Here is a 25,416-nt window from a genome sequence, read left to right as displayed (position 1 = left end):
TAGAGAGGAGAGAGACAGAGAGACACCTGCCGCCCTGCTTAAGCACTCATGAATCTTTCCCTCTGCAGGTGGGGGCCGGGGACTTGTACCTGAATCCTTGCACACTGTGATGTGTGTGCTTAACCAGGTGCAACACTGCCTGTCCCTCCCCCCTTTTTTCTTTTCTATCCTTAAGTGTGATGTCTGAAAAAAAAAATCAGTGCAAATTGTGTGTGTGAATAGTTTCATAACTCTGAAGTGTTAGTTGAGCTGTGTTAATATACATGTACTTTGCAGCGTGCAGTGTTTGTGGACGGCAACATCCTGTTTCTTTAGTTATTTCTCTTTTTCCATTTCTTTGACAGTTGGGGAGTGACAAACTGCAGTCACTTTATTTGGGTAATTAGAGGGTAAAGATTGCCACTTTCTTACCTGGAGAATTGTCCCGAATTTTCATCTTCTCCTACTTCCTGCATCTAGCCTCTTTACTAGGGTGAAACACAACTTCAAGATCAAAAGTTGCCATTTGACTTTGGTTTTGATTTCAGCCTTCAGAAGGCCATGTAGTCAGATGTCTACTTCAATATCAGTCCCACCCTCTCTGAACTGGTGACTAATAGGTGTGGAATCATATAGGTAACCATCGTCTCTTGTCAGAGGATCATATCTGTGACGTGAATGAAGCCTGTCATTGGGATTTGTGTAAAGTATTAATATTCACCTTTGGCTTTTTTTTTTTACTTCAACTTTAAACATTTACTGAGGTAATTGGTTTACAAGGCTATATATTTTTGTACCTCTTTCTGATGTGTCTCTACCCAACACTAGCCCATATACCAGTATCCCTTCACAAAAGTCTGGTAAGTCTCCTGCACCCTTCCCACTTCTCTTTTCCTTCTTCTCCCTTTGGTAACCTCAGTTCTGCAGACAGCATCTAAGAGATTGTTTCCCTTTGATGTTCTCTGTTCCCTTGCTTTGTTTCTTTATATTCCACATTTGGGTGAGATCATCTGGCATTTGTCTTTCTTCTTCCGAGTTATTTCACTTAGAGAATGCCCTCCAGTTCCATGGATGTTGTTGCAAAGGGCAAGATTCAACATTTCTTTTTATTTTTTAATATTTATTTATTTATTTTTCTTTTGTTGCCCTTGTTTTTTATTGTTGTTGTAGTTATTATTGTTGTTGTTATTGATGTCGTCATTGTTAGATAGGACAGAGAGAAATGGAGAGAGGAGGGGAAGACGGGGAGAGAAAAATAGACACCTGCAGACCTGCTTCACCGCCTGTGAAGCAACTCCCCTGCAGGTGGGGAGCCATCTGTTCGAACTGGGATCCTTAAGCCGGCCCTTGCGCTTAACCCGCTGTCCTACTGCCCGACTCTCTCAACATTTCTAATAACTGAGCACTATTCCATTCTGTATGTATACCACATCTCAAGTCACTTGTCTGTCATTTGGCACTTGGGTTGGTTTCATATCCTGGCTATTTATTGTAACTAGAACTGAAATGAACATATATGTGCATATATCATTTTGGATACATGACTGTGTTCTCTGGATAAATACCTAGAAGTAGAATTATAGGATAATATGGTAGTTTTATTAAAAAAAAATTTTTTTAGGAACCTCCATACTGTTTTCCATAGGGGCTGAACCAATTTACACTCCCACTAACAATGCACACCACTCCCTCACTGGAGTTGGCTGTCTCAAAGATGTGAGCTATATCTCATTACTTTGATTTGCACTTTCCTGGTAGTAAGTGATCATGAACATTTTTACAGGTGCTGTTGTTCATTTGTACGCTCAAGTCTTCTCCCTACTTATTAGTGAGATCATTTGCTGTTGTTTTGCGAGCTTTTTATTTACTTTGGAGGTTATCCTTTTGACAGATGTATGTCATGTGGAAGGAATATTCACCTTTGAACACACGTGAACATTCTCATTGTAACTAGAGTGAAAAACAGGCTCTTTAGGTTCTTTCTGTATTGAATCTTATCACTATTAAAATATAAAATTAGAATTTACTGCCAAAATAAAATAATGATTGGAACTTCAAATACTTTTAATATGAATATTGATGGACAGACTGTTAAGAGATATTTCTTTCTGAGTGGATAATATTTTTGGAAAAATAGACTTAAAGATATCAGAGGGGTAGCTGCTTCTGTGGTGGCTTAGTGGTAGAGTGCAGAACTTGCATGCAGGGCTAGAGTGTGACCCCTCTTACTGCATATTACAGAGTAATGTTCTGGTGCTTGCCCCTCCCCCCCTTATAGGGGGTTGTCAGGGGTCAAACCTAGGGGTTCACATGTCATTTCATTTTATTTTATTTTATTTTTTGCGACCAGGATTATTACTGGGGCTTGGTGCTGACACTATGAATCCACTGCTCCCAGTGGCCATTTTTTTCCTATTTCATTTGATAGGACAAAGAGAAACTGGGGGGAAAGAGGAGATATAGAGGGGGAGATAGACATCTGCAGACCTGCTTCACCACTCATGGTGCATCCCTGCTACAGGTGTATGGAATGGGGGGCTGGAGCCTAGGCCCTTGTGAGGGTCTTTGTGCATAATGCTATGTGTGGTTGACCAGGTGTGCCACTGTCCAGCCCCTGGGGCTCATATGTTATTAAACTTCTTGGTTTTTACTCTTATAGTCTGTCTGATGCTTGTTTGATTATTTGCTAGCCTGAAGAACCAATAAAGGAATAAGAATACAGGATGATTTCCTTTGTGCCAGGGAGCGGGACTGGCAGTGCAGAGTCCCTGAGGTGGGAATGAACATGGTATGTTCTAGAAATGGCATGAACACGGCATAGTGGACAAGGAAGAGAGGGAGAGTGAAAGTTCTGAGAGGTGGTCAGGGGTCAAGTTTAGTAGGTCCTCCAAGTCCATGGTAATGGACTTGATTTTATTTTTATTTTTATTATTTTATTTTACCAGAGCACTGAGTAGTTCTGGCTTATAGTGGTACAGGGAATTGAACCTGGGACCTTGGAGCCCCAGGCATGAGAGTCTCTTTGCATAGCCATTATGCTCTCTACCCCTGCCCGTGGACTTGATTTTAGCCTTATATTCATTGACAAGTTATTTGATGGCATTCTTTTTTTTTTCTTCTCTTTTTTGCCTCTAGGGTTATTGCTGAGGCTCAGTGCCTGCACTACAAATCCACTGCTAATGGAGGCTATTTTTCTTTTTCTTCTTTTTTTTGTTGCCCTTGTTGTTTATTTTTGTTGTTGCTTTTTTATTATTGTTGTTGTTGTTGATGTCGTTGTTGTTGGATAGGACAGAGAGAAATCGAGAGAAGAGGGGAAGACAGAGAAGGGAGAGAAAGATAGACACCTGCAGACCTGCTTCACAGCTTGAGCAGCTCCTTGCGCTTTATACCTTGTGCGTTTAACCCGCTGTGCTACCACCTGGCCCCCATTTTGTGGTATTCTAAGCACTTTATATAAACTTAACATCAAATAAAAATTGGCTTCATTCTATACAATGGAGGGAGCATTTAAAAATTCTTTTTATTTATTATGTAATTCCCCCCCACCTTTGTTGCCCTTGTTGTTTATCGTCGTCATTATTATTGCTGTCATTGTTGTTGGGTAGACAGAGAGAAATGGAGAGAGGAGGGGAAGACAGAGAGGGGGAGAGAAAGATAGACAGACACCTGCAGACCTGCTTCACCGCCTGTGAAGCAACCTCCTGCAAGCAGGGAGCTGGGGGTTCGAACCGGGATTCTTACGCCAGTCTTCGGGATCCTTACGCCAGTCTTTGTGCCACCTGCACTTAACCCGCTGCGCCACCTCCTGGCTGGAGGGAGCATTTTGAGGGTTTTTTTTTTTTGTTTTTTTTTTTGCCTCCAGGGTTACTGCTGGGGCTCAGTATAGGCACTACAAATCCACTGCTCCTGGAGCCTATTGTTTTCCTTTTTCATTTTATTATTTATAGATTAGGACAGAGAGAAACTGAGAGAGGAAGGGGAGACAGAGAGGGAGAGAGAAGGATAGACACCTGCAGACCTGCTTCACCACTTGTGAAGTGACTCCCCTGCAGGTGGGGAACTGCGGGCTCAAACCAGTATTCTTGGTCTTGCTACTATGTGAGCTTAACCTGGTGCACTACCACCCAGCCCCTGCATTCTGAGTTTTAAAGTACCTTAAAGATCACCCCTAGCCCTTACTTTTGTAAATAGAAAAACTAAAAACATGAGTCTCACAACCAGTCTGTGGAAACTCAGATCTGAATACATACTCCTGCTTTTATTGCTGGATAAGCTTCTTTTTTTTTTTTTTTTAAAAAAAGATTTTATTTATTTATGAGAAAGATAGGAGGAGAGAGAAAGAACCAGACATCACTTTGGCACATGTGCTGCTGGGGATCGAACTCGGAACCTCATGCTGAGAGTCCAAAGCTTTACCACTGCGCCACCTCCTGGACCACATGGATAAGCTTCTTAAAGTGGATTTCATTTTTATACAGTTTCATTCAAATGTTATTGAAAGGAATTATAATTTTGTTGTGAACTACCTTATAAAGCACAAATCACAGCCCAACTAAAACACTGTTTATATCATATCATCCTATTTGCTTATTTTGTAAACTTGAATTTTAATGAATAGGTTTATTTAAAGTGTTTCCCACAGGAACTCTTTCTTCTCCTAAAATAGTCCTCATTCTAATTTGACCCCTTCCTGCTTCACTTGGACAGCTGGGTTTGTTTCAGTGAGGCAGCAGCTTCAGCCTGTATTTAGCCCTGTATTCTCCTGGGTGCCACCTTCATTTCCAGGATGACCTGTCCTAGCCCCTTTAAGATGAGGCCTCTGTGGCACATCCAGACCCTCCTCAGTACAGAGGCACTCACAATAATCACCCACTGGTGCTGCCTGACTACATACGGGTTTTCCCACCTCATCCACCTCAGAGACCAACCCTCTTCCAGTGACACAGGAGCAGAAGCAGAGAAACTCTGGGTCAGCAGAGTTGATGCCTCCCTGAGCTTGGCTCAATTCAGGGATCAGCAAGTGTCTTTAATGCTTTCTCTCAAGTTGAAGGCAGAGTTATTCACAGTAGAAAAAGAGAAATTTCTTTTCTAATGGTGGATGGCAAACTTAATAAATCATGCATGGTTAGTGCCTTAAATTCTACCCTTAGAAAGTTAAAGATAGGGGGCTGGGCGGTAGTGCAGTGAGTGGGTTAAGCATACATGGCGCCAAGCGCAAGCAGTGACGTAAGGATCCCGGTTTGAGCCCCCCGGCTCCCCACCTGCAAGGGGAATCGCTTCACAAGCAGTGAAACAGGTCTGCAGGTGTCGATCTTTCTCTCCCCCTCTCTGTCTTCCCCTCCTCTGTCCATTTCTCTCTGTCCTATCCAACAACGATGACATCAATAACAACAATAATAATAACCACAACGATAAAAATATTAAAACAAGGGCAACAAAAGGGAAAAGAATAGCCTCTAGGAGCAGTGGATTCATGGTGCAGGCACTGAGTCCTAGCAATAACCCTGGAGGCAAAAAATAAAGAAAGAAGGAAAGAAAGAAAGAAGGAAAGTTAAAGGTAAGATTTATATCCACCCACCATTGCCTTCTCTATTCTTCCTGGCAAATCCTTGCATGTTATGCTCCTGGCTTGTTTGCCATGCTGGAAGTCTCCATTGGCATACTTCCTTAAAAAGGCGCATTTATATGCATTCGGAAGGCCTGAGAAAATAGGAACAAGCTGATCCAAGACCTCATTGAGATGCAGGCCAAAAGGAAGTTTAGGCATTATTAAAAGCATATACATTTAATAACTTACACAAATATAGAAGTTATGTAAGTATTATTATTAGTTTTAATTTTTTAATTAAAATTATGGTAGATATACATACCATAAAATTTATGATCTTGGGGCGGGGAGATACCTGGTAGAGTATATACCTTATCAAACTCAAAGCCAGCTTCAAGCCCCAGTATCACATGGAAGCACCATGGTCTTAGTGGAAGCTCCACATATTATGGTGTAGTGCTATTCCCTCTCTCTCTCTCTGAAGTAAAAAGAATGAAAAGGTCAGTTCTGAGGCAGTGTGATCATGTAAACATGAACCCTTCACTATAAAATAAGTATATTTATGGCCTCAGTCATTTCTATGTGGTGCCTGGGAATGAACCCAGGACCTTGCACATGCAACACAAGCTCTACCACCTTCCTGGCTTCCTATTTTTGTTATTTATTTATTTATTTATTTATTTATTTATTTATTTATTTATTTATTTTCCCCTTTGTTGCCCTTGTTTTTTTATTATTGTTGTAGTTGTTGTTGTTATTGATGTCGTTGTTGTTGGATAGGACAGAGAGAAATGGAGAGAGGAGGGCAAGATAGAGAGGGGGAGAGAAAGATAGACACCTGCAGACCTGCTTCACCACCTGTGAAGCGACTCCCCTGCAGGTGGGGAGCCAGGGACTCGAACTGAGATCCTTACACCGGTCCTTGTGCTTTGCACCACATGTGCTTAAGCTATTTTTGTAATTTCGAAAGTGTTCAACTATCACCATTATTTATTTCCAAAACTTTTTTTTCATCATCCCAAATGGGAATTTCATACCTCCGAGGGACTGCTTCTCTGATTCCACTGAATTTTTTTAATGTTTTCCGTTAGGAAGGCCAATTCATATCTCAAGAGTTTCATAAAGCCATCTATGCTCGCTCTTATCTGTATGGCTTTATTTTGCCTTTCTTTGAGATTCTGATCTACTGGGACAGGACCACACAGTTAATAGAGCAGTAAGAAAATACATAAGCCAGACTTCTTGGACAGATTTAGAAGGTAGGAACTAAATATTTCAAATCAATGACCATCTGGTTCTTGGAACACACTTATTTTTTTTTTTTCTGCTTCAGTGCTTTGCACTTGCTGTCCTTCTGCCTGGAGTGCCCTTCCTGCCAACTCCTTGACATTCAAATCTAACTTAAATGTCACTTCTTTGGAGAGACCCATCCATGACACCTGTCATAAGTAGTAGCTCCATTGTTGCTATCACAGCAGGCTACTTGTTTCCTTCAGACCCTTTATACCAACTATGCTCACTTCATTTCTTTCTTTTTGAGGGTTGCTGGGTATTGAACCCAGAGTTTCACACACGCAAAGCATGTACTTTGCCACTAACATAATCTCTGACTCACTGTGCTTTCTCGTTTTTTTCAACATCACTTGTTCATCCTCAAGAATACCCTGTTTTGTTCACTTGTTTATCCAGCAAGTGCTGTGCTTCTTGGTGAATGTTTGCTTACTGAATGAGAGGAAAAGGGAGAGAAGGATATGCTGAAACTCCCATGGCTTTCTGGCTTGAGAAATCGTACTGATTTCACAGTGCCACTCCATGAGCTGGGGAGTTCTAGAAAGCACCTGTGCGTAGGACGGGGGAATAGTGGAAGTGATTTATCTTTTGAACTTGTCTCATTGACTTATAAACTATTTACATGGAACATCCAGAGATGGTTAAATATATGGGCCTGGAGCTCTAAAGACATGCTTGAGCACTGGGTAAACAATCTCCTGGCTAGCATCATAGAATATCTGATTAACCCTTTAAGTGACAGTAATAGCTAACATTATCAAGTGCTTACTTACTCTGTGTCAGGCAGTGTGCTAAGTGATTTTCATACATTTTTAAATTTAAATTTTAATTTATTTATTTTCCCTTTTGTTGACCTTGTTGTTTTTTATTGTTGTTGTAGTTATTGTTGTTGTTGTTATTGATGTCGTCGTTGTTGAATAGAACAGAGAGAAATCTAAAGAGGGGAAGACAGAGAGGGTGAGAGAAAGATAGACACCTGCAGACCTGCTTCACTGCCTGTGAAGTGACTCCCCTGCAGGTGGGGAGCCGGGGACTCAAACTGGGATCTTTCTGCCGGTCCTTGTGCTTTGCACCATGTGCACTTAACCCGCTGTGCTACCACCCGACTCCCTATTTTCATACATTTACAATCATAATGCAAAGATGCAGCAAATTTTCTTTTCTTTTTTCTTATTTTTCCCTTTTGTTGCCTTTGTTGTTTATCATTGCTGTTATTATTGTTGTTATTGCTGTCATTGGATAGGACATAGAGAAATTGAGAGAAAGGATGGGAAGACAGAGGGGGAGAGAAAGATAGACACCTACAGACCTGCTTCATCGCTTGTGAAGCGACCCCCCTGCAGGTGGCGAGCTTGAGGCTCCAACCGGGATCGTTACTACTGGTCCTTAGCCCACTGTGCTACCTCTCAGCCTCCTTTTTTCTCTTCTTTCTTTCCTTTCCCTTTCTTTCTTTCTTTCTTTCTTTCTTTCTTTCTTTCTTTCTTTCTTTCTTTCTTTCTTTCTTCCCTCTCTTTCTTTTTCTCTTTCTTTCTTTCTTTTAGTGATTTTAATGATTAACAAAATTGTAGGATAAGAGGAGTACAATTCCATACAATTCCCATCACCAGAGTTCTGTATCCCACCCCCTCCATTGGAAGATTCCCTATTCTCTATCCTTCTGGGGCTATGGACCAAAATTCTTCATGGAGTGCAGAAAATGGAATGTCTGGCTTCTATAATTGCTTCTCTGCTGAACATGGACGTTGACAGGTCGATTCATACCTCCAGCTTTCTATCTTTCCCAGTGGGATAGGGCTCTGAGGAGGTGAGGTTCCAGGACACAATGGTGAGGTCATCTGCCCAGGGACATCAGGATGGCATCATGGTAGCATCTGCAACTTGGTGACTGAAAAGCTGTAAAATTTAAAGCATAAAAATAGTTTTTAATAATCCGGAACTAAAGGTAAGAATAGAGCAGATGAAACTTGGGGTCTTCATGTTGGAAGAAGCTAGGAGGTCTATTTTAGGTATATTCCAAGGGGTCCATGACTTTAATAGTTTTTGTGTGAGCCTGATACTTAACTGCAGCAAGTTATCTAATGATTGGATAAGCTCCCTGAGGCCACTCAACTAGCTAATGAGTGGACAAGCCAGGATTTGCACTCAGGTGGTTTGTTTCCAGTGTCCCAACTTTCCCCCACTGCTCCACTGTGCTGGCATAGGCTTGAGGGACACAAAATGAAGAGGAGCTTTTTGTCTTTGAGGATCATTGCTTGCATATTCGTCGGGATGCGGCATCATCTAAGTTCATTTCCCACGTCTACGCTCGACTGGACCTGCCAATATACGCGGATATCTTCGCCCACCCTGTTCAACGCTTGACGTCTCGTCACCCAATCTGGTCCCCTACGCCTTCACTGAACTTCTCTGTTCCAGTCTCTTGGAAACAGAGTTGGCAGTCAGCTGAGGTAAAGAACAAACATCTCATCACAGACCCCTGCAAGCGTCAACCCGGCTTTGACCTAGCACGTTATGATTGGGCCCTCCTCAATCGCTATCAAACAGGCCATGGCCGGTGCGCCGCTATGTTCCATCGCTGGGGAGCCAGAGACGACCCAAACTGCCCCTGCGGCTTCAGACAGACTATGACCCACATAGTCAACGACTGCCACCTCTCCAGATTCAAAGGAGGTCTCGAAACTTTACATCAGGCTCAACCTGATGCTGTTGACTGGCTATGGAAGAAGGGCAAACGCTAGAAGAAGAAGAAGAAGAAGAAGAAGAAGAATTGCTTGCATGGTGAGGTAAACTATAGCTCACAACTTAACTGTACTCACCAGGCTTGCTTAAGGTTCTTCTCTAGGCTTGTCAAGAATGGCAATTATCTGGTCAAAATGGCTAGTTAGTGTAGGATGTCTCTGATTTCTGAAGACTCAGACTTAATAATTCTATAAGAGAAACAAAGGATATTGGGAATGCAAAATCCTCTCCATAGATCATCATTTCTTTTGGAAATATGATTTATAACCCAACTAGGACTGGAAGAGAGGAGACACAATACTTATAGTAAGTGGAAAAGGAGACAGTGATATTAGAGCAGGAAGAGTTGGGTCAGGAGAGCAAATAATGACAGCAGGATGTTAAAACATGGATTGTGAAACCTACACACATAGAAAGTGAAACTGCAGACAATTCACTCAGTGACTAATTTGGAAAAATGGGGAATGATGGTTCCTGTTCCTTGGGGACTTTTTGAGGCAGGACTTTAGTGCAGATAACAGTTGTGCAGAAGCTAAGCCAAGTTCCCAGTTTGTTAGGGCAGTTGGAATTGGGGGTACTTTAATCACCTCCTCTTCACCCAGTTAGTGAGGAATGGATTATCATTCTAAATTATGGAGATGACTGACCACATGACACCTAACACTGGACTGATGACATTGGGAGCAAATTCTTGGTCACATATTCTCACAGTTCAAGAGAGGAAGGTGCTGGGCAGGGAGACAGCATAATGGTTATGCCTGAGGCTCTGAAATCCTAGGTTCAATCCCCCGCACCACCGTAAACCAGAGCTGAGCAGTGCTCTGGTGTTTATCTCTCTGTTTGTCTCTCTCTCTCTGCATCTCTCTCAAAAAATAAAATAAATAAAATTTAAAAAAAAAAGAGAGAGGAAGGTGCCATATGAGGGTTGTATTAGGAAGCAGAGCGAACTACCAAAGGCAATGGGAGGAAAACTTGCTTTGTAGCATTGAGTGTGTGTGTGTGTGGGGGGAGGGGGAAGCTCAGCTGGTGGAATGCAAACTTTACCATGAACAAGATCTTGGATCTGAGTCCCTAGCCACTGCATGGGGAAGCTTCCTGAGTGGTGGAGTGGTGCTGTATCTCTTCTCTCTTCCCTCCATCTTAAAATAAAGGTGGGTGGAGTCCACCGGGAGCAGAGATATCATGCAGGTGTGGAGCCACAACAATAATTCCAGTGGACATTTAAACAAGAGAGGGTGAAGTACTTCCATAGCCCTCCTGTAGGGTATGATTAGCTATTTTGAATAGTTTCACAGACCATGTGGGAGCTTAAACTCAATACCAAAGAATAAACTGAACCTGCATCTGGCCTTTTGGATAAGAAAGGCTTGATTGGCTGGGACAGCCTTTACCTTGGGAATAGTTGGGAAGCAGAAGTTATGATTACACTATTCTAGGTCCTCCTGAGTGTACCAAATGTCAGGGCTGCATATAATTAGAACTTAATCTGATAACTTGACTTTTGGCTAGAAAGTGGGATTTATTGAATGTGTTTAAGGGGCATCTCCGAGGCTCTTAGGAGTACAAGGGTCACCATTTGTCATGGAACCATAATTGGAACTGTATTTGACTTCATAGTAATCTGTGATAAGGTGCTTTTAGCCATGATGTCTGTAGATTCATTAGCATTAAACTTGGTGATAGCTTATGTCTTGGAGATGTGTCTTCTGGCAGCCAAGGAAATTGAACTTGGTCATATGTAACATGCTTCTTATTCTGCAGCTTGGTGAGAATAGACATGATGATCTGGCCAATGTGTGCAATGGGCATCATGCCCTGGGGCTTTCTAAAATCATCTCATACACCTCATGGAACCTAAGGTGGGGGACAGCAGGTAGTCAGACATGAAATGAGTATCTTCTGGTAAGGACTGATTCCAGTTTCTTAGGGTAGCTCTCACACAGGCATTATCAAGGAGGCTGCTACTTGTAGCCATTGCACACTGGCCCCATGAGGAAGGGAGATTGGCTTAATTTGCTGCAACCTTGATTTTAGGCCTACACCACTGGGTGGGATATATCAGTAGGTTCCATTGATCTCTAGAATTGGTACACTCTTGCTCCTGATTCAAAACTCAAGAAGTGGGCTTATCCCTAGCAACCTAAAAAGCAAGATGCACTAATGCTTTTCTTCTCTTATTCTTGCAGCAAGCCTTTTTGCAACTTCCCAAGAGGAATACAATGGGAAAAGAGAAGCATTTCATTTTTCCCACATATTTGGGGCAAATGTTTTAGAGTAGGGAAAGAATGAGATGAAAATTACAACTCTTTTTTTTTTTTTCCCTGAGCCTGACATCTGATATGCAGGTGGATCCAAGTTATTGTCTGGGGAGATGATGTCATGGCTGGAAAAAGGTCCAGAAAGCTGGATCTAGGAAGAGAATAGCTCCCAAATAAGGGGAAAGTATATAAATATTTTTGACTGTAAACCCCATCGATTTGATGTGATCTGGGGCCCATATTCAGCTTAGGAGTCTATGTGACCTCTGCATCCCTTTAGATCTGAGCTCACATTCTGTGGTCATGAGTAGGAACGTTCCAAGTTGCCCCAATTTCAGGACCCATCTTCCTCAGGTGTAGCATAGACTATGTTGTCCAGCCTCCTTTCAGAGGATGAAACATTCTCTACCGTTGTTGATCCAAGTTGAGGGCAAGGTCCTATGGGGGCTCACAAAGTGGTCTCTTTTGTTGTTCCTGATAGAGATGACCAGTAACAATGGAGAGAGGGATCCTATGGTTTGTCAGTGTTTCCTTTTTATAAATAAAAAAAATGCAACTCTTTATTCACTCCTACTTCATGTTCCACACAACAGTGTGAATGATCTCTAACACATCAAATAACTTGTCAAACTCCTATTGAAAGTCCTCTTATGACTCTTCATTGGTCTTGGAGTTAGAGCAAACTTCTTGTTATGACTTGCAATGCTCTGCACAGTCCAACTCCTATCTACCTCTCAGTCTTATCTCGTGCTGTAATTCCCTTTACTATTTGTGGGGTAGTCTTTTGATTTACTTTATCTATTTATTTATCTAATGCCATGCCCTTCTATAGGTTTTGTCAGTTGCAGTCCTGCATCCACCACCTCCGTTGTGCAACCCACTCTACACAGCCTTTCCCTCTCTCCCAATCCCAGAAAACCACTTACCTGCTTTTCATCTTGTGATAGATTAAATAATGACCTCCAAAAATATCCATGTCCTAATTCTCAAAAACCAGAGTTTTTGCTGGTATTCAGTGTCTACACTATAGCTCCAAGTTCCCAGTGACTATTTGACCTTTTTTTTTTAATGGAAATAGAGCGGTTGAGAGGGAGAGAAACACCTGCAGTAATCTCTACCACTTGTGAAGCTTCCCTCCTGCAGGTGGGAACTAGTAGCTTGAACTTGGGTTCTTGTGCATTTGGATACCTGGTGCACCACTGCCCATACCCTTACACATTTACTTTAAGTTTTACAAAACTGCTGTTCTTTTTCTACCCTTAGGGCTCTGCAATTCTTTCTTGCCTAGAAAACTTACACCCCTGTGCCCACCTAATATCACTAATTTAATATTTATTGTTAGCACTCACCTAAAGGACTTCTTCCTCAGGGAGAACATTTCTGATCTCTCCAAACAGGTCATATTTCCCCATTATATAAGCTCTTAGAGGTGCAGTTACTTCCTTCACAATGAGACTCAGACTAAGTTTCAAGTTACATTTGTTTGAATACTTGATTAATATCTATGCCCTCATATCTCCACAAGAGCTACAATCTTATCTATCGCTGGTCTCTAGAGAGTGTTGAAAACTGCTTCTCTGTACTCCACTCATAGTACTTCTCACACCAACCAATTCTCTGAACCTTCAAAAACCAATTGGGTCGAATATATTGTTAAGTATTTGGAATTAGCACAGAACTCACAGGGCTCAGTCCTACAGATTGTCTCCCACTTCAGATGCTAGTAACAAATCTCCAGCTATTAACCATACCTTTGACCAGCTGGGCTATAAGTTGGAAGGTCTCATAACCCCTTCCTCAGTTTCAATAATTTTCCATAATTACTCATAGAAATCAGGGAAACACATATACCAATTTATTATTAGGGATGTAGTAAAAAATACAGATGAACAGACAGATGAAGCAGTACATGGGGTAAAGTCAGGAGGGTCCCACGTAGACCTAAGAGACCTCTGTCCCTATGGAGTTGAGGCAAGCCTTCCTCCCAGCATATGGATATATTCATCAGTCTGCAAACTCTCCATACCTTGTGCGTTAGGGATTTTTATGGAAGCTACATAATGCAGATATGATCAATTATTAGTCAACTTCCAATACCACCTCATTCCTGGAAGATGAGGAGTAGTGCACAAAGTTCCAAGTTTCCATTTTTGGCTTGATCAGTCTGGTGGCCAATCCTTATACTAACACTATCCAGAAAACCACTTAAGAATCACTTCAATAGTGTTTAAGAAACTACTATCACATAAGAAGTTCTAAATAATTTAGAATATATGTGTCAAACTGGAGACAGCATATGTCTTATTATGTTATATATCTTCAGTGAACATATAGAGGGTGAATGTTTCAGTGACTGAGCTAAGTATGATTTGGGAAACTTCTGGGAAAAGGAAGTAAAAGGACTAGGTCAGTAAATATAAATGATACATTGTTTTAAACTATCAAAACAGTCAAGATACCTATATCACCAAAGTAAAACTAGAAAGAGCTTAAAATGTGATTCTCTTTAAAGAGAAAAATGCATTACCACTTCTACATGACATCAGTCAATATTATAAGAAAGCAGATCTTTGACACAGAGATGAAGAAGTGAATGAGCAGAACAAGGGAATAGTTTAAATATAGGAAAACAGATTCTACAAACTGACTCTCCTTGGATGTCTTCGGCAGTTACATTATCTTAAGCAATAGACTGAAAATACAAATACTGACATGGTAATGTGTTACTGGAGGAAGTGTCAGGCATTTTATACGCAGCTGACTTAACACATCACTCCTCACCCAGAGCATCTGTGGGGAAGGTAAAGGAAAACAGTAGGTGGATGCAATAATTATTTGTCACTGCAGATGCTGACTGCATATGGGGCCTTCACAAAGAAACACACCATGAATATGGCATAAGAAGTAAATAAATAAAGGCCTTTATGAGCCTTTATGGCTCAGAACCATCAGAATAGAAATCTGTACTATTTACAAAGAATTGTTAGAGTGTAGAAATTCAGTTCAAAAGACATCATAGCTCACTTTTTCTTAATAATTCATTTATTTATTAATGAGAGAGGATAAAAAGAGAACTAGTAAATTGCTACCAACAGAGGAGAGGGTACCAGGGATCAAACTCAGGACCTCAAGCTTGCAAGTCAAGTGCTCTACCTGCTGTGTAACTTCTTGGGCCTAATAATTTACTTTCAGAAGTATCTCTGGGGGTCAGGCGGTGGCTTACCTGATTAAGCATTTACACTACAGAAATAGCTCTGAAAAGTAATATAAAGAAAAGTCCAATTTACCCTAATTAATTTAACTCCTGAGTTTAAAAACCAGATAAAGGGGCTGGGCGTTAGCTCAGCAGATTAAGTGCACATGGCTCAAAACCCAAGGACCGGATCAAGGATCCTGGTTCAAGCCCCAGGCTCCCTACTTGCAGGGGGTTTGCTTTGCAAGCAGTGGAGCAGGTCTGCAGGTGTCTTTCTCTCCCCCTCTTCTCTTGATTTCCCATTTGTCCTATCCAACAATAGCAATGGCAACAATAACAACAACGGCATCCAAAAAATGGAGAAAATGGCCTCCGGGAGCAGTGGATTCATAGTTTGGCACCAAGCCCAGGCGATAACTCTGGAGTCAGGAAAAAAATAAAAACAAGATAAAATATCATATTGGTAAAATGGTTTTTGTTTATGCTATTTTACATTAGTACAATAGAAGTTATTTATTTTTTTTGAAATATGAAAATGGAAACAGAACCAAGATGGTGAACTAGCAGGTTCTACCTTCCTTCATCTTTATAAAAAAAATATTGCAACATACATGGAAAATCATGTATAAAAGTGGAGTTGGATTTTGTAAGCTATCACAATGGAAGTCAAAAGTCCAGCATCCATATGGGAAGGATACAAAGACACTTGTAGACAAAAGGCAATTCTTGGCTGCTCACCCCCTGGCCCTCTTCAACTTTGGCTTGCAGTGTCCTAGCTCCATGAAGCCTTTCAAGGCCTTTTACACTGGGCCCCAGTTTCAACTGGCCTCCTATCATTGTCAGCTATCATGGTTTACCTTACAATACCTCTCTACTCCCTGCCATTTCAGATACCCCACTCCATTACACCTTGGTGTCCATAACTTTGTGCCCACAACTTTTATAACAGGAGGAAAGGGGTAATGGATACTGTGTATCAATTGGATATAGAAGCAGCAGCCTTTCAAGGATCACATAGTCTGAAAGAATCCATATTGGAAACTAGTTTCCATAGCAATAATTCTCAGAGGTGAAGCTGAATAGAATCACTCCATGTACTGTGCAAAGACTGCCAGTCTGTGCTTCTACCAATCCGTGACACACCAGCATTTTTACACTTTGATTTAACAGAACAAAACAGGTTGCTGGCCCTGCTCTTCACAGAGACTCAGATGTAATCAGAACACAGAAGAAATCACCTGCACTGATGGACCAAGAGAGCAGCTTGAAGAAAACCCAAAATCCAATAGAGCTATATAAGCTTCCTGACAAAGTCTCCAAAGCAGTGGTGGGAATGGTGTGGAACTATACCCCTATTATATTTTCATCTTGGAAGTCACTATGAAATCACTAATAAAGAAATTAAAAAAGAAGTTTTCACAGCTAACACCCTAAGAATGCTCATCAAAATGAAGGAGTCAATAGAAGAAAATTTCAACAGAGTCAGAGGAAATATGAATTAGATGATAGCAGAAATCAGAGAAATAAAAAAATTAGTAACTAAAATTAAAAACTCAGTAGAAGGGCCTACCAGCAGAAAGAAGCCGAAGATCAAAGTGGTGAGCAGGAAGATAATTCAGAAGTCACCCTGGTCCTATACCCTCTCCCAGGGAAAGAAAATTAAGAACAAAGATGATATAAGAGAGTTGTGGGGCAACTTAAAAAGAGCCAACTGAGGTGCCTGAAAGAGAAGAGAGAAAAGGACAAAACTGAAGAAGGAAATAAACCCTCAGATTCAGGAAACTCTAAGAATTACAAGAAAACTACACCCAAACCTAAGCTTACCAAGGCACATGATAATTAAAATGGAAAAGATCAAAGATAACAAGAGAATACTAAATGCAGTGAGAGAGAGACAGAGAGTCACCCCTAAGAGAACTCCCATAAGACTATTTGATGGGGGGGGGGGCAGGTGGTGGCACATCTGGTTAAGCACTCACATTACAATGCATAAGGACACAGGTTCAAGCCCCTAGCCCCTACCTCAGGGGGAAAGCTTCATGAATGGTGAAGCAGGGCTGCAGATGTCTCTCTGTCTCTCTCCCTCCCTACCTCCCCCTTCCCTCTCAATTTCTCTCTATCTCTGTCCAATAATAAATACATAAAATATAAAACAACAACAAAAAGACTATTTGATGACTTCTCAACAGAAGCTCTGAGAGTTATAAAGGACTGACAAGTTGTATTCAGAGTTTTGAATGGAGAATTCTTTCACCCAAGAATACTTTATCCAGCAAGATTAACAGTCATATTTGAAGGAACAATTAATAGTTTCTTTGGTAAGCAAAAGTTATAGGAATTTATAATTACTAAAACAATCATCCAAGAAATGCACAATAAACTCATATGAAATGAAAATATTGCATATTCTCTCTCATATTGAAGAAATGAAACAAAGCAAGGGAACAGGGCTTGTTGGAAAGATATCTTACTGTGTAAAATGCTTGCACTGTTATGTATGTAATGCAGGTTTGAACTCTAGCACCATATTGGAGATGCTATAAAGACAGGAAGCTTTGGTACTGTGGTACTTTTTTTTTCATTCTGATAGAGTCAGATTGAGAGTAAGGGAGCTTACTCTCAATCTGACTCTATCAGAATGAAAAAAAAAGTGTATTCACACACACACACACACACACACGAATAAGCAGAGTCAAATGAAGATAAGTCTTTTTCCTTATGCTGCAGAACTGAGAATACTTAGGGTAAGGGAGGGTGGGGAAAGTGAGTTGTAAGGGTGGAAGGGTCCAGTGGACTTTGGTAAAGGGATATTGGTGCCTCCAGGAGAGCTGAGGTATGATAACACATTTTGAAAGATGAGAAATTATACTTATTAAACAGTTTTGTAAACCAGACTACCTCAAAACAAATAAAACTTACAAAAATGCCAAGTCTTGTAAACCAAGATTACGCCCCAAACAAGTAAAATAATCAATTAAAAATATTAAAATTATCTTAAATATATTTAAAAACCTCAAAGATCATCAGCCACAGTGTTGAATAGTGGTTTCTATCCCTTAAAGCAGTTGTTGAAAGTGATCAATTCGAGTGCCAAGACCATGAAAAAATAAATCTTGCAGGAGCTCCTAAAGCCTATAACTATCCATTTTCAGATTCTCGTTGGAGTTAATATAAAGGCATTGTGAATGTTTGAATAGGTTGCATTTAGATGGAATTTATCTCTACTTGGCTACAAAGTACAGGATGTTAAATGTATACATATGACTTTTACCAGTGTATAACAGCAATAATTACTCCCCACCATAGGAATGTGATTCAGGTTGGAATGTGCTGGCCTTTCAATTAGATTAGATTTTATGGATTCTAGAACCGGTCTGGTGAGTTACCTGATTTAGCTTGAGCCCTCCTAGAACTGCTGACTAGAACCCTGAGCCCCTTGTGGGCCCCAGGGATGGGGAAGAATCCTTAAGAACTTTAGAGCCAGGGAAAGTCAAGTCTGAGACTGTGCTCCCTTGAATCAGGCTCACTCTCTGTCCAGTTATCTGTTGCTGTGTAACAAACTCTCCCAAATGTTGTGATTTAAAATGATTTTGTTCTGTGAGGGGCACTGGCAGTGCTTATTTGGAATGTCTTGACAGTGATCATGTGTAGGAAGGTTTGGAATCATCTCTTCCATGGTTGATGTCAGTGTGGAAAGCTTGCCAGCTAAGAGCTGCCCAGTTATCGCTCCTTTCCATGTGGTAGCTAGGGCTTTCCCATTCCAGGGTGGTCTTAAGCAGATTTTTCCTAAGAACTGGGGCCAGGTGGTGGTGCACCTGCTTAAGTCCACACATTACAATGCACAAGGATCCAGGTTCAAGCCTGTGGTCCTCACCTGCAGAGGGAAAGCTTCACGAGTGGTAAAGCAGGGGTGCAGTTGCCTCTGTCTCATTTCCCCTCTACCTACCCCTCCCTTTTCAATTTCTCTGTCTCTATCTAATAATAAATAAAAATATTTAAAAAATAAACTTAAAAAAAGATTTCCTAAGTTCTGTCTTCCTTCAGAGCAAGAGTGCTGAAGGACAGGAAGTAGTAGCTGTCAGTCTCTTAAGACCAAGACCCTGAAATAAACAATGTTATTTCCATGTCCAGAACCGCACAGATGCAAAGGGAAGAGACATCACCCTCAAGTCCTGAAAGACAAATGTCAAAGAATCAGTGGCCATATTTAATCCTCTGCTTTCTCCAGCCAGCATCCAAAGGGTTTGTTGATCTTTAGACATTATACTAGTTTGATTTTTGCATTCATGTCATTTTATTTACACTAAAAGGAAAGTTTATGTACACAACTTAGTTGACCCTCCCACTCACTGTCTCTGATACAGCAGGCTGGGTATTATGGCAGGAGATACAGAGGCTAAAGACTTCAGTTCATACAATTTCCAGAGACACAAATCTGAATCTCTTGGCTTTCAGTTCATGCTAAGGATTCTAATTTGTCTGTTTACCCAGATTACTCTGCTCTCTGACACTTAACAAATCTATAGGAGAAGAAAGCACATTTCCTTTAATTTGAAAATTTGACCACAGACACAAACCCTTGCAGGTGAAGCTCAAAGCGTAGGCAAAGATGACTTGAGTGTGATTGCTCTGTCCCCTTCAGTAAGGGCTCTTCAGGAAGGATTCTTGAAGCCGCTGTACTGGCCTCCACTCTTGGGAAACACTTTCCGGATCTTCCAGCGGCAGCAGCTGGGCACAATGGCAAAGTCAGCCAGGTCCTGGGAGCCAAAGCGCCAGGTGGTGTAGCACCTGTAGGCACAGTGGCGCAGCTGACTGATGGTGGACTTGGCATCCAATGCCAGCAAGGGCTCCTGGTAGAGCAGGAGGAAGTTCAGGACATCTCTGGCCAGGACGAGCCTCTTGAACAGCTCTGAGGTGCTGATACAGGGCCCTGGCTCCTTTCGACAGCATAGTTCCTCCAGGCATCTTTGACTCTCAGGGAGTTGAGATTGGCAGCAATTTCCACACTGGCACCAATCTGGGGTATCTCCAGACCGAGGAATCACCTCTTCACTAAGCAGTTCCATCTCCTCCGATTGTTCAGCTGTGGAGGTTGTGTAGTGGACAGACAGGGGCAGCCTGGACAAGTTTGTGAAGTCCATTGAAGGTCTCTGAAAAAGTCAAGTTTCTAAACCCATTAGCAATGACAACCTCTGGGGCTCTTCCATTCATGATTACATTAGTAGCAGGTGCTATAATTTATTAGATGTAGGTGTCAAGACTGAGCCAGTGTTTTATAAGCTTAAGCTCTTGAAGAACCTCACACGATGAGGATCTTACTTACCTCCATTTTACAAATTTGGAAAGTGAAATTCAGAAGAGCAAGGCCTCAGTGCAGATACCACCACTTCAGAGAGACCTTCTTACCCTACCCAGTCTAGGTAGTTTCTCTCTCTTCCTGAATATATATGGCCACAAGACTGCTCAGATGTTATGATGGTCCTGGGGATTGAACTTGGGTCCTGACAGCCTCAGGGATGAAAGTTGTTTTGTATAACCATATGCTATCTTCCCAGCCCTCTACATTTTTAAGAGTACACATCACCATCTGAAATGATTTTGTTAATCATCTTTCATATGAAAGTAGAAGTTCTGTCTGCTTTGCCTGCCTAGGAACTTCAATCCCTAGGACAGTGCACTCCATGTAGCAGACAGTAGATAATTGTTGAATGAGCTCTACTACCTCGCTCCCGCAAAGGTTCTCTCTTGGGAAATCCATTTATTATCCTCCAGGATAATATTTATACCGAGAGTTATGTCTATTCTTTTTATTGTATTGTATTGTATTGCATTGCATTGCATTGCATTGCATTGTATTATATTGTATTATATTGTGTTGTATTGTGTTTCTTGCCACCAGGGTTATCAATGTGGCTCTGTGCTGGCACTATGAATCCATGGTTCCTGGAAGCTATTTTTCCTTTTTAATTTTTTTTATTTGACAGGACAAATTTGAGAGAAATTGAGAGTGAAGGAGAGATAGAGAAGTAGAGAGATAGACACCTGTAGACTTGCTTCACTGCTCATGAAGATTCCTTCCTGCATGTGGGGAGCGAGGGCTCAAACCTGAATCTTTGTGCATGGTGATATGTGTGCTTAACCAAGTGTACCACTGCCCAACTTCAAGCTCTGTCTATTCTTTATGATGTGCATATACCCTCATATACTAGAGAGAGTCTGAGCCAAGTACATTTACACCAAATAGTTCTTGTACACAAACATTCACAGCTACACCATTTACAGTAGCCAAAAGGTGAAGACAACTAAGTCAGTGGGTGCAAAAATGTTAGGATATGTAGTGGAATATTATTTATTTATGAAAAGAATGAAGCAAAGGGTTGGGAGATAGCTCAGCTAGTAGAGTGCACACTTTACCATTCACAGGGACCTAGGTTTGAGTCCCTGGGCACCACGTGGGACCACTGGCATAGGGGAAACTTCCCAAGTGGTAGAGCAGTGCTATAGTGTTTCACCTTTGCCTGTATTTCACCTTCTACCAAGAAATAAACAGAGAGAGAGAGAGAGAGAGACAGAAAGACCCTTGGGAGTAGTAGAATTGTGCAGGAACAAAGCTCAAGCTTTTAAAAACCTTGAAAAAAAAAGATGGAGGGTCAGGCAGTGGAGCACCTGGTTGTTAGCACATGTTATGCTCAACTGGCTTCAAGCCCCGAGGCCCTAGCTGTAGGGGGAAGCTTCATAAGCAGTGAAGCAGTGCTGCAGATGGTTCTCTCTCCCTCCATCTCTACATTTCTTTCTGCTCTATAAAAAAATAATAAAATTTAAAATGGCAGGTTTTATGTTATCTGTATGTTATATTACAAGTTTTTTTTTTTTTTTTTTTTGCCTCCAGGGTTGTTGCTGGGGCTCAATGCCCGCACTACAAATCTACTGCTCCTGTGTCCATTTTCTCAATTATTTGGCTAGGACAGAGAGAAATTGAGAGGGGAGGGGCAGATGGAAAGGGGAGAGAATGACAGACACTTGTTTCACCGCTTGTGGAGCAACCCCCCTGCAGGTGAGGAGCCAAGGGCTTGAAACGGGATCCTTGTGGGAGTCCTTGTGCTTCGTACTATTAACTGGGTGTGCCACCAGTGGGCTCCTTACAACCTCTATTCAGAATTGTACTGGTGGTTGGAGCAAGTATATTTAACACCAGAGATTGGAAGAGATATGAAAGGATCCTCCCCTAGAGGGTTATCGCTGGGGCTCAGTGCCTGCACTAAGAATCCACTGCTCCTGGAGGCCATTTTTCCCATTTTGTTGCCCTTGTTGTTGTCACTGTTATTATTGCCATTGCTGTTGTGGTTGTTGGATAGGACAAAGAGAAATCCAGAGAGGAGGGGAAGACAAAGCGGGGGAGACAAAGATAAGACACCTGCCGACCTACAGGTGGGGAGCCGGGGGCTCGAACTGGAATCCTTGGGCCAGTTCTTTCACTTTGGGCCATGTGCACTTAACCCACTGCGCTACCACCCGGCTTCCTACCCTAGAGTTTTTAAAGGGAGCTCAGCCTGGATAATACTTTGATATCAGACTTCTAGTCTCCAGAACTGTGAGCAAATTCTGTTTCAAGCTATCTCATTTGTGATTATTTACTTTGACAGTCATAGAAAACTAATGCAGTTAATGAAGATGTCCAAAAAATTTTTTTTAAAAGGGTGGGGGTAGATAGCATAATGGTTATGCAAAGAGACTCATGCCTGAGGCTCCAAAGTCCCAGGTTCAATCCTCCGCACCACCATACACCAGAGCTAAGCAGTGCTCTGGTAAAAAGGAAAAAAAAAATTTTTTAAAAAAGAAACGATGTCCAACAACCAAAAACTGCTGGGGAGAGTGTGAATTAGAACACCCACTTTAGAGAACAGTTTGATAGTATCTACTAAAGCTGAACAGATGCCTGCCTTGTAACTCACCGGTTCCACTCTTAGGTGCCATATGCTTATCATAGCAGCTTCACTGGTGTGAGCCCTCAAATGGAAACTCCCCAAATGTCCGTCAACAATAGAAAATTGATGGAGTAGCAATAACATTTGAATAATAATGATCCTAATTATTAGCAATTAGATAGAATAATTATAACAATAGAATAATAGATGTAGCAGAATAAATAATGAGATAAATCTGGATAAATTAGGTGTTTATAGAATGGAAATATTACTATACGCAATAACTAATGTTAAGCCAAAAATGTTGGCACTCAGTAGTGCATATTCTGAACACATATCTTAAGTTTCAAATTCTAGAAGAAGTAAAACTAACATTTAACTTGGACAAAACTAGCCATAACAATGACTGTGTGTGTGTGTGCACGTATGTATGTGTGTGTGTGTCTGCAAGCAGGGTTATCTCTGGGGCTTGGTTCCTGCACAATGACTTCACCACTCCTGATGGCCTTTTTTTTTCCTAGAGGATGAGAGAGAGAGGGAGGGGAGAGAAAGAAAAAGAGAGACAGAAAAAAAAGAGGAAACACTTGCAGCACTGCTTCTCTGCTCATGAAGCTTCTCTCCACTCTGTAAGTAGGGACTGGAGGCTTGAACTTGATCCCTTGTCGATGGTAACATGTGCTGTCTTCCAGGTGAATCACAGTCCAGTCCCAACAATCACCACTTGGTTTGTTTGTTTGTTTGTTTTTGGAGGGGGATAGTGACAGACAGAGATACCCACAGCACTGCTTCACCACTTGTGAAATTTCTCCCTTGCACATTGTAATGTGTGCAGCTCAAGCAAGTACATCACCACCAGTTCCAACAATGACTGCTTTTAAGGAAGGGTAGTGTTGGGTATAAATATTAAAAGAACTTTTGCTAGTAATAATCATTTTAAAAATCTGAGTATTTTTTACAAGTGCTTTCTTAAAGTCTATCAACTGTATAAATTGTTCAAATAAATTTGTATAAATTTCTAATGTTTTCATATTTAGAAGTAAACTTTATTTAAAAACAAAAACTACAGTTGCATTAACTTACTGGGATTTCTTCACCTTTGACATTCTGCAGACTTTTCCCAAGTAACTGCTGGTTCACCATTCTAATGTGAGATTCATCCACAAATGACACATACTTTAGTGTCTAGAAAAATAAAGTTTCAAATTTTACCCACTTTGTACAAAATTTATCAAGAATTGCATACCTGAGCATATCTAAAAGCAACTGTTACTCCCATTTATCAAATGATGACTATTAATCAAGCTAATCCAAAACTCTTTGTTAAATAGGAATGAATGATTCTGAGTCTAAAGCTAGAGCCAAAGTATGCCCAGACATGCTGATTTGCAGATTTAGAGTACCCATAGCTTACTGCCTAGTATGTTAGGGTCCACCCCCACCAAGTGCTCTGTAAAATTCCCTTAGTCGTTTATTCTAGCCTATCTCCAAAAAGTCATGCTACTGCAACTGAAATTATATTTTCATTAAATTTCATCTTATCTTGGATCATGAAATGGTGGTTAGTTTTAGTTGCAAAGGTGAATTTTTATTTCAAATTGTAAATATGTTTATAATGGACAACTGTACATTCAGTTACTGGAAAAAGACAGTATTATTTTTAGATGAATGAAAGACAAATCCTCTTTGTTGTTTTCAAGTACCAGAAGTTTCTCTTTGATTGTGGGGAAATCAAGGAGTCAAGTATAGAGAACTTCCATAGCAGAGTTCAGACTAATCTAATCAAAACCATACATGAGCTAAAATTTCCTTTGACTGTTCACCTAGATGTAATCACTGTTATTTTGTGACTAATACTTTTTGTATACATATTACATAACTTTCTTTCAACATATATTTACATAATATATAGGAAATACAATGACTATATAAAATATAGAATATATAGATATACATCATAAGAAAATACATACAATTATTTTATGTACTTAGGTATTTTCTTCCAGCCTACATAGCATAAGTTGTTTTATAGCTTGATTTTTTTCTCTCAGCAAACATCTTGCTATCTGATCATGTGAATACCTATAGCATAATGATTATGAACATAGATTCTGAAGCCAGTTTGCCTAGGGTAGAATTTCAGATATGTCTCTTAGTGGTTGTATGACCTTAGCCAAATTATTTAGCTTTCCTATGCTTCAGTTTCCTCATGTATAGACAGAATAGCAGCTCCTATATATTTTTTATTATTTTATTTATAAAAAGGAAACATTGACAAAACCATAGGATAAGAGGGGTATAACTCCACACATTTCCCACCACCAGAACTCCATATCCCATCCCCTCCCCCGATAGCTTTCCTACTCTTTACCCCTCTGGGAGTATGGACCCAAGGTCATTGTGGGATACAGAAGGTGGAAGGTCTGGCTTCTGTAATTGCTTCCTCACTGAACATGGGCGCTGACAGGTTGATCCATACTCCCAGCC

The 25,416-nt window shown here is 40.9% G+C and overlaps 2 protein-coding genes and 1 pseudogene across 2 annotated transcripts in view; 1 reads left to right on the top strand and 2 right to left on the bottom strand.

Moving 5' to 3' along the window:
- The window catches only part of IFT81 (intraflagellar transport 81), a 270,130-nt gene that overhangs the window by 26,408 nt on the left and 218,306 nt on the right, over positions 1-25,416 (top strand). The gene's annotated exons all lie outside the window — the stretch shown is intronic.
- LOC132539174 (small nucleolar RNA SNORA70) lies at positions 11,464-11,578 on the bottom strand (annotated as a pseudogene).
- P2RX7 (purinergic receptor P2X 7) overlaps positions 19,194-25,416 on the bottom strand; it is a 75,897-nt gene continuing 69,674 nt past the window's right edge. The window contains exons 12-13 of the mRNA XM_007529650.3: positions 24,013-24,114; positions 19,194-20,157 (exon numbers count right to left, since the gene is read on the bottom strand). Coding sequence (XP_007529712.1) covers positions 19,660-20,157; positions 24,013-24,114 — 600 coding nt within the window. The 3' untranslated portion in view covers positions 19,194-19,659. The remainder of the gene's footprint in view (positions 20,158-24,012; positions 24,115-25,416) is intronic.

This window comes from Erinaceus europaeus, chromosome 6 (genome assembly GCF_950295315.1).
Source record: "Erinaceus europaeus chromosome 6, mEriEur2.1, whole genome shotgun sequence".
NCBI classification, from domain to species: Eukaryota; Metazoa; Chordata; class Mammalia; order Eulipotyphla; family Erinaceidae; genus Erinaceus; species Erinaceus europaeus.
The sequence above is the reverse complement of the archived record's forward strand: the minus strand, read 5'-3'. Positions and strand labels throughout refer to the sequence as shown.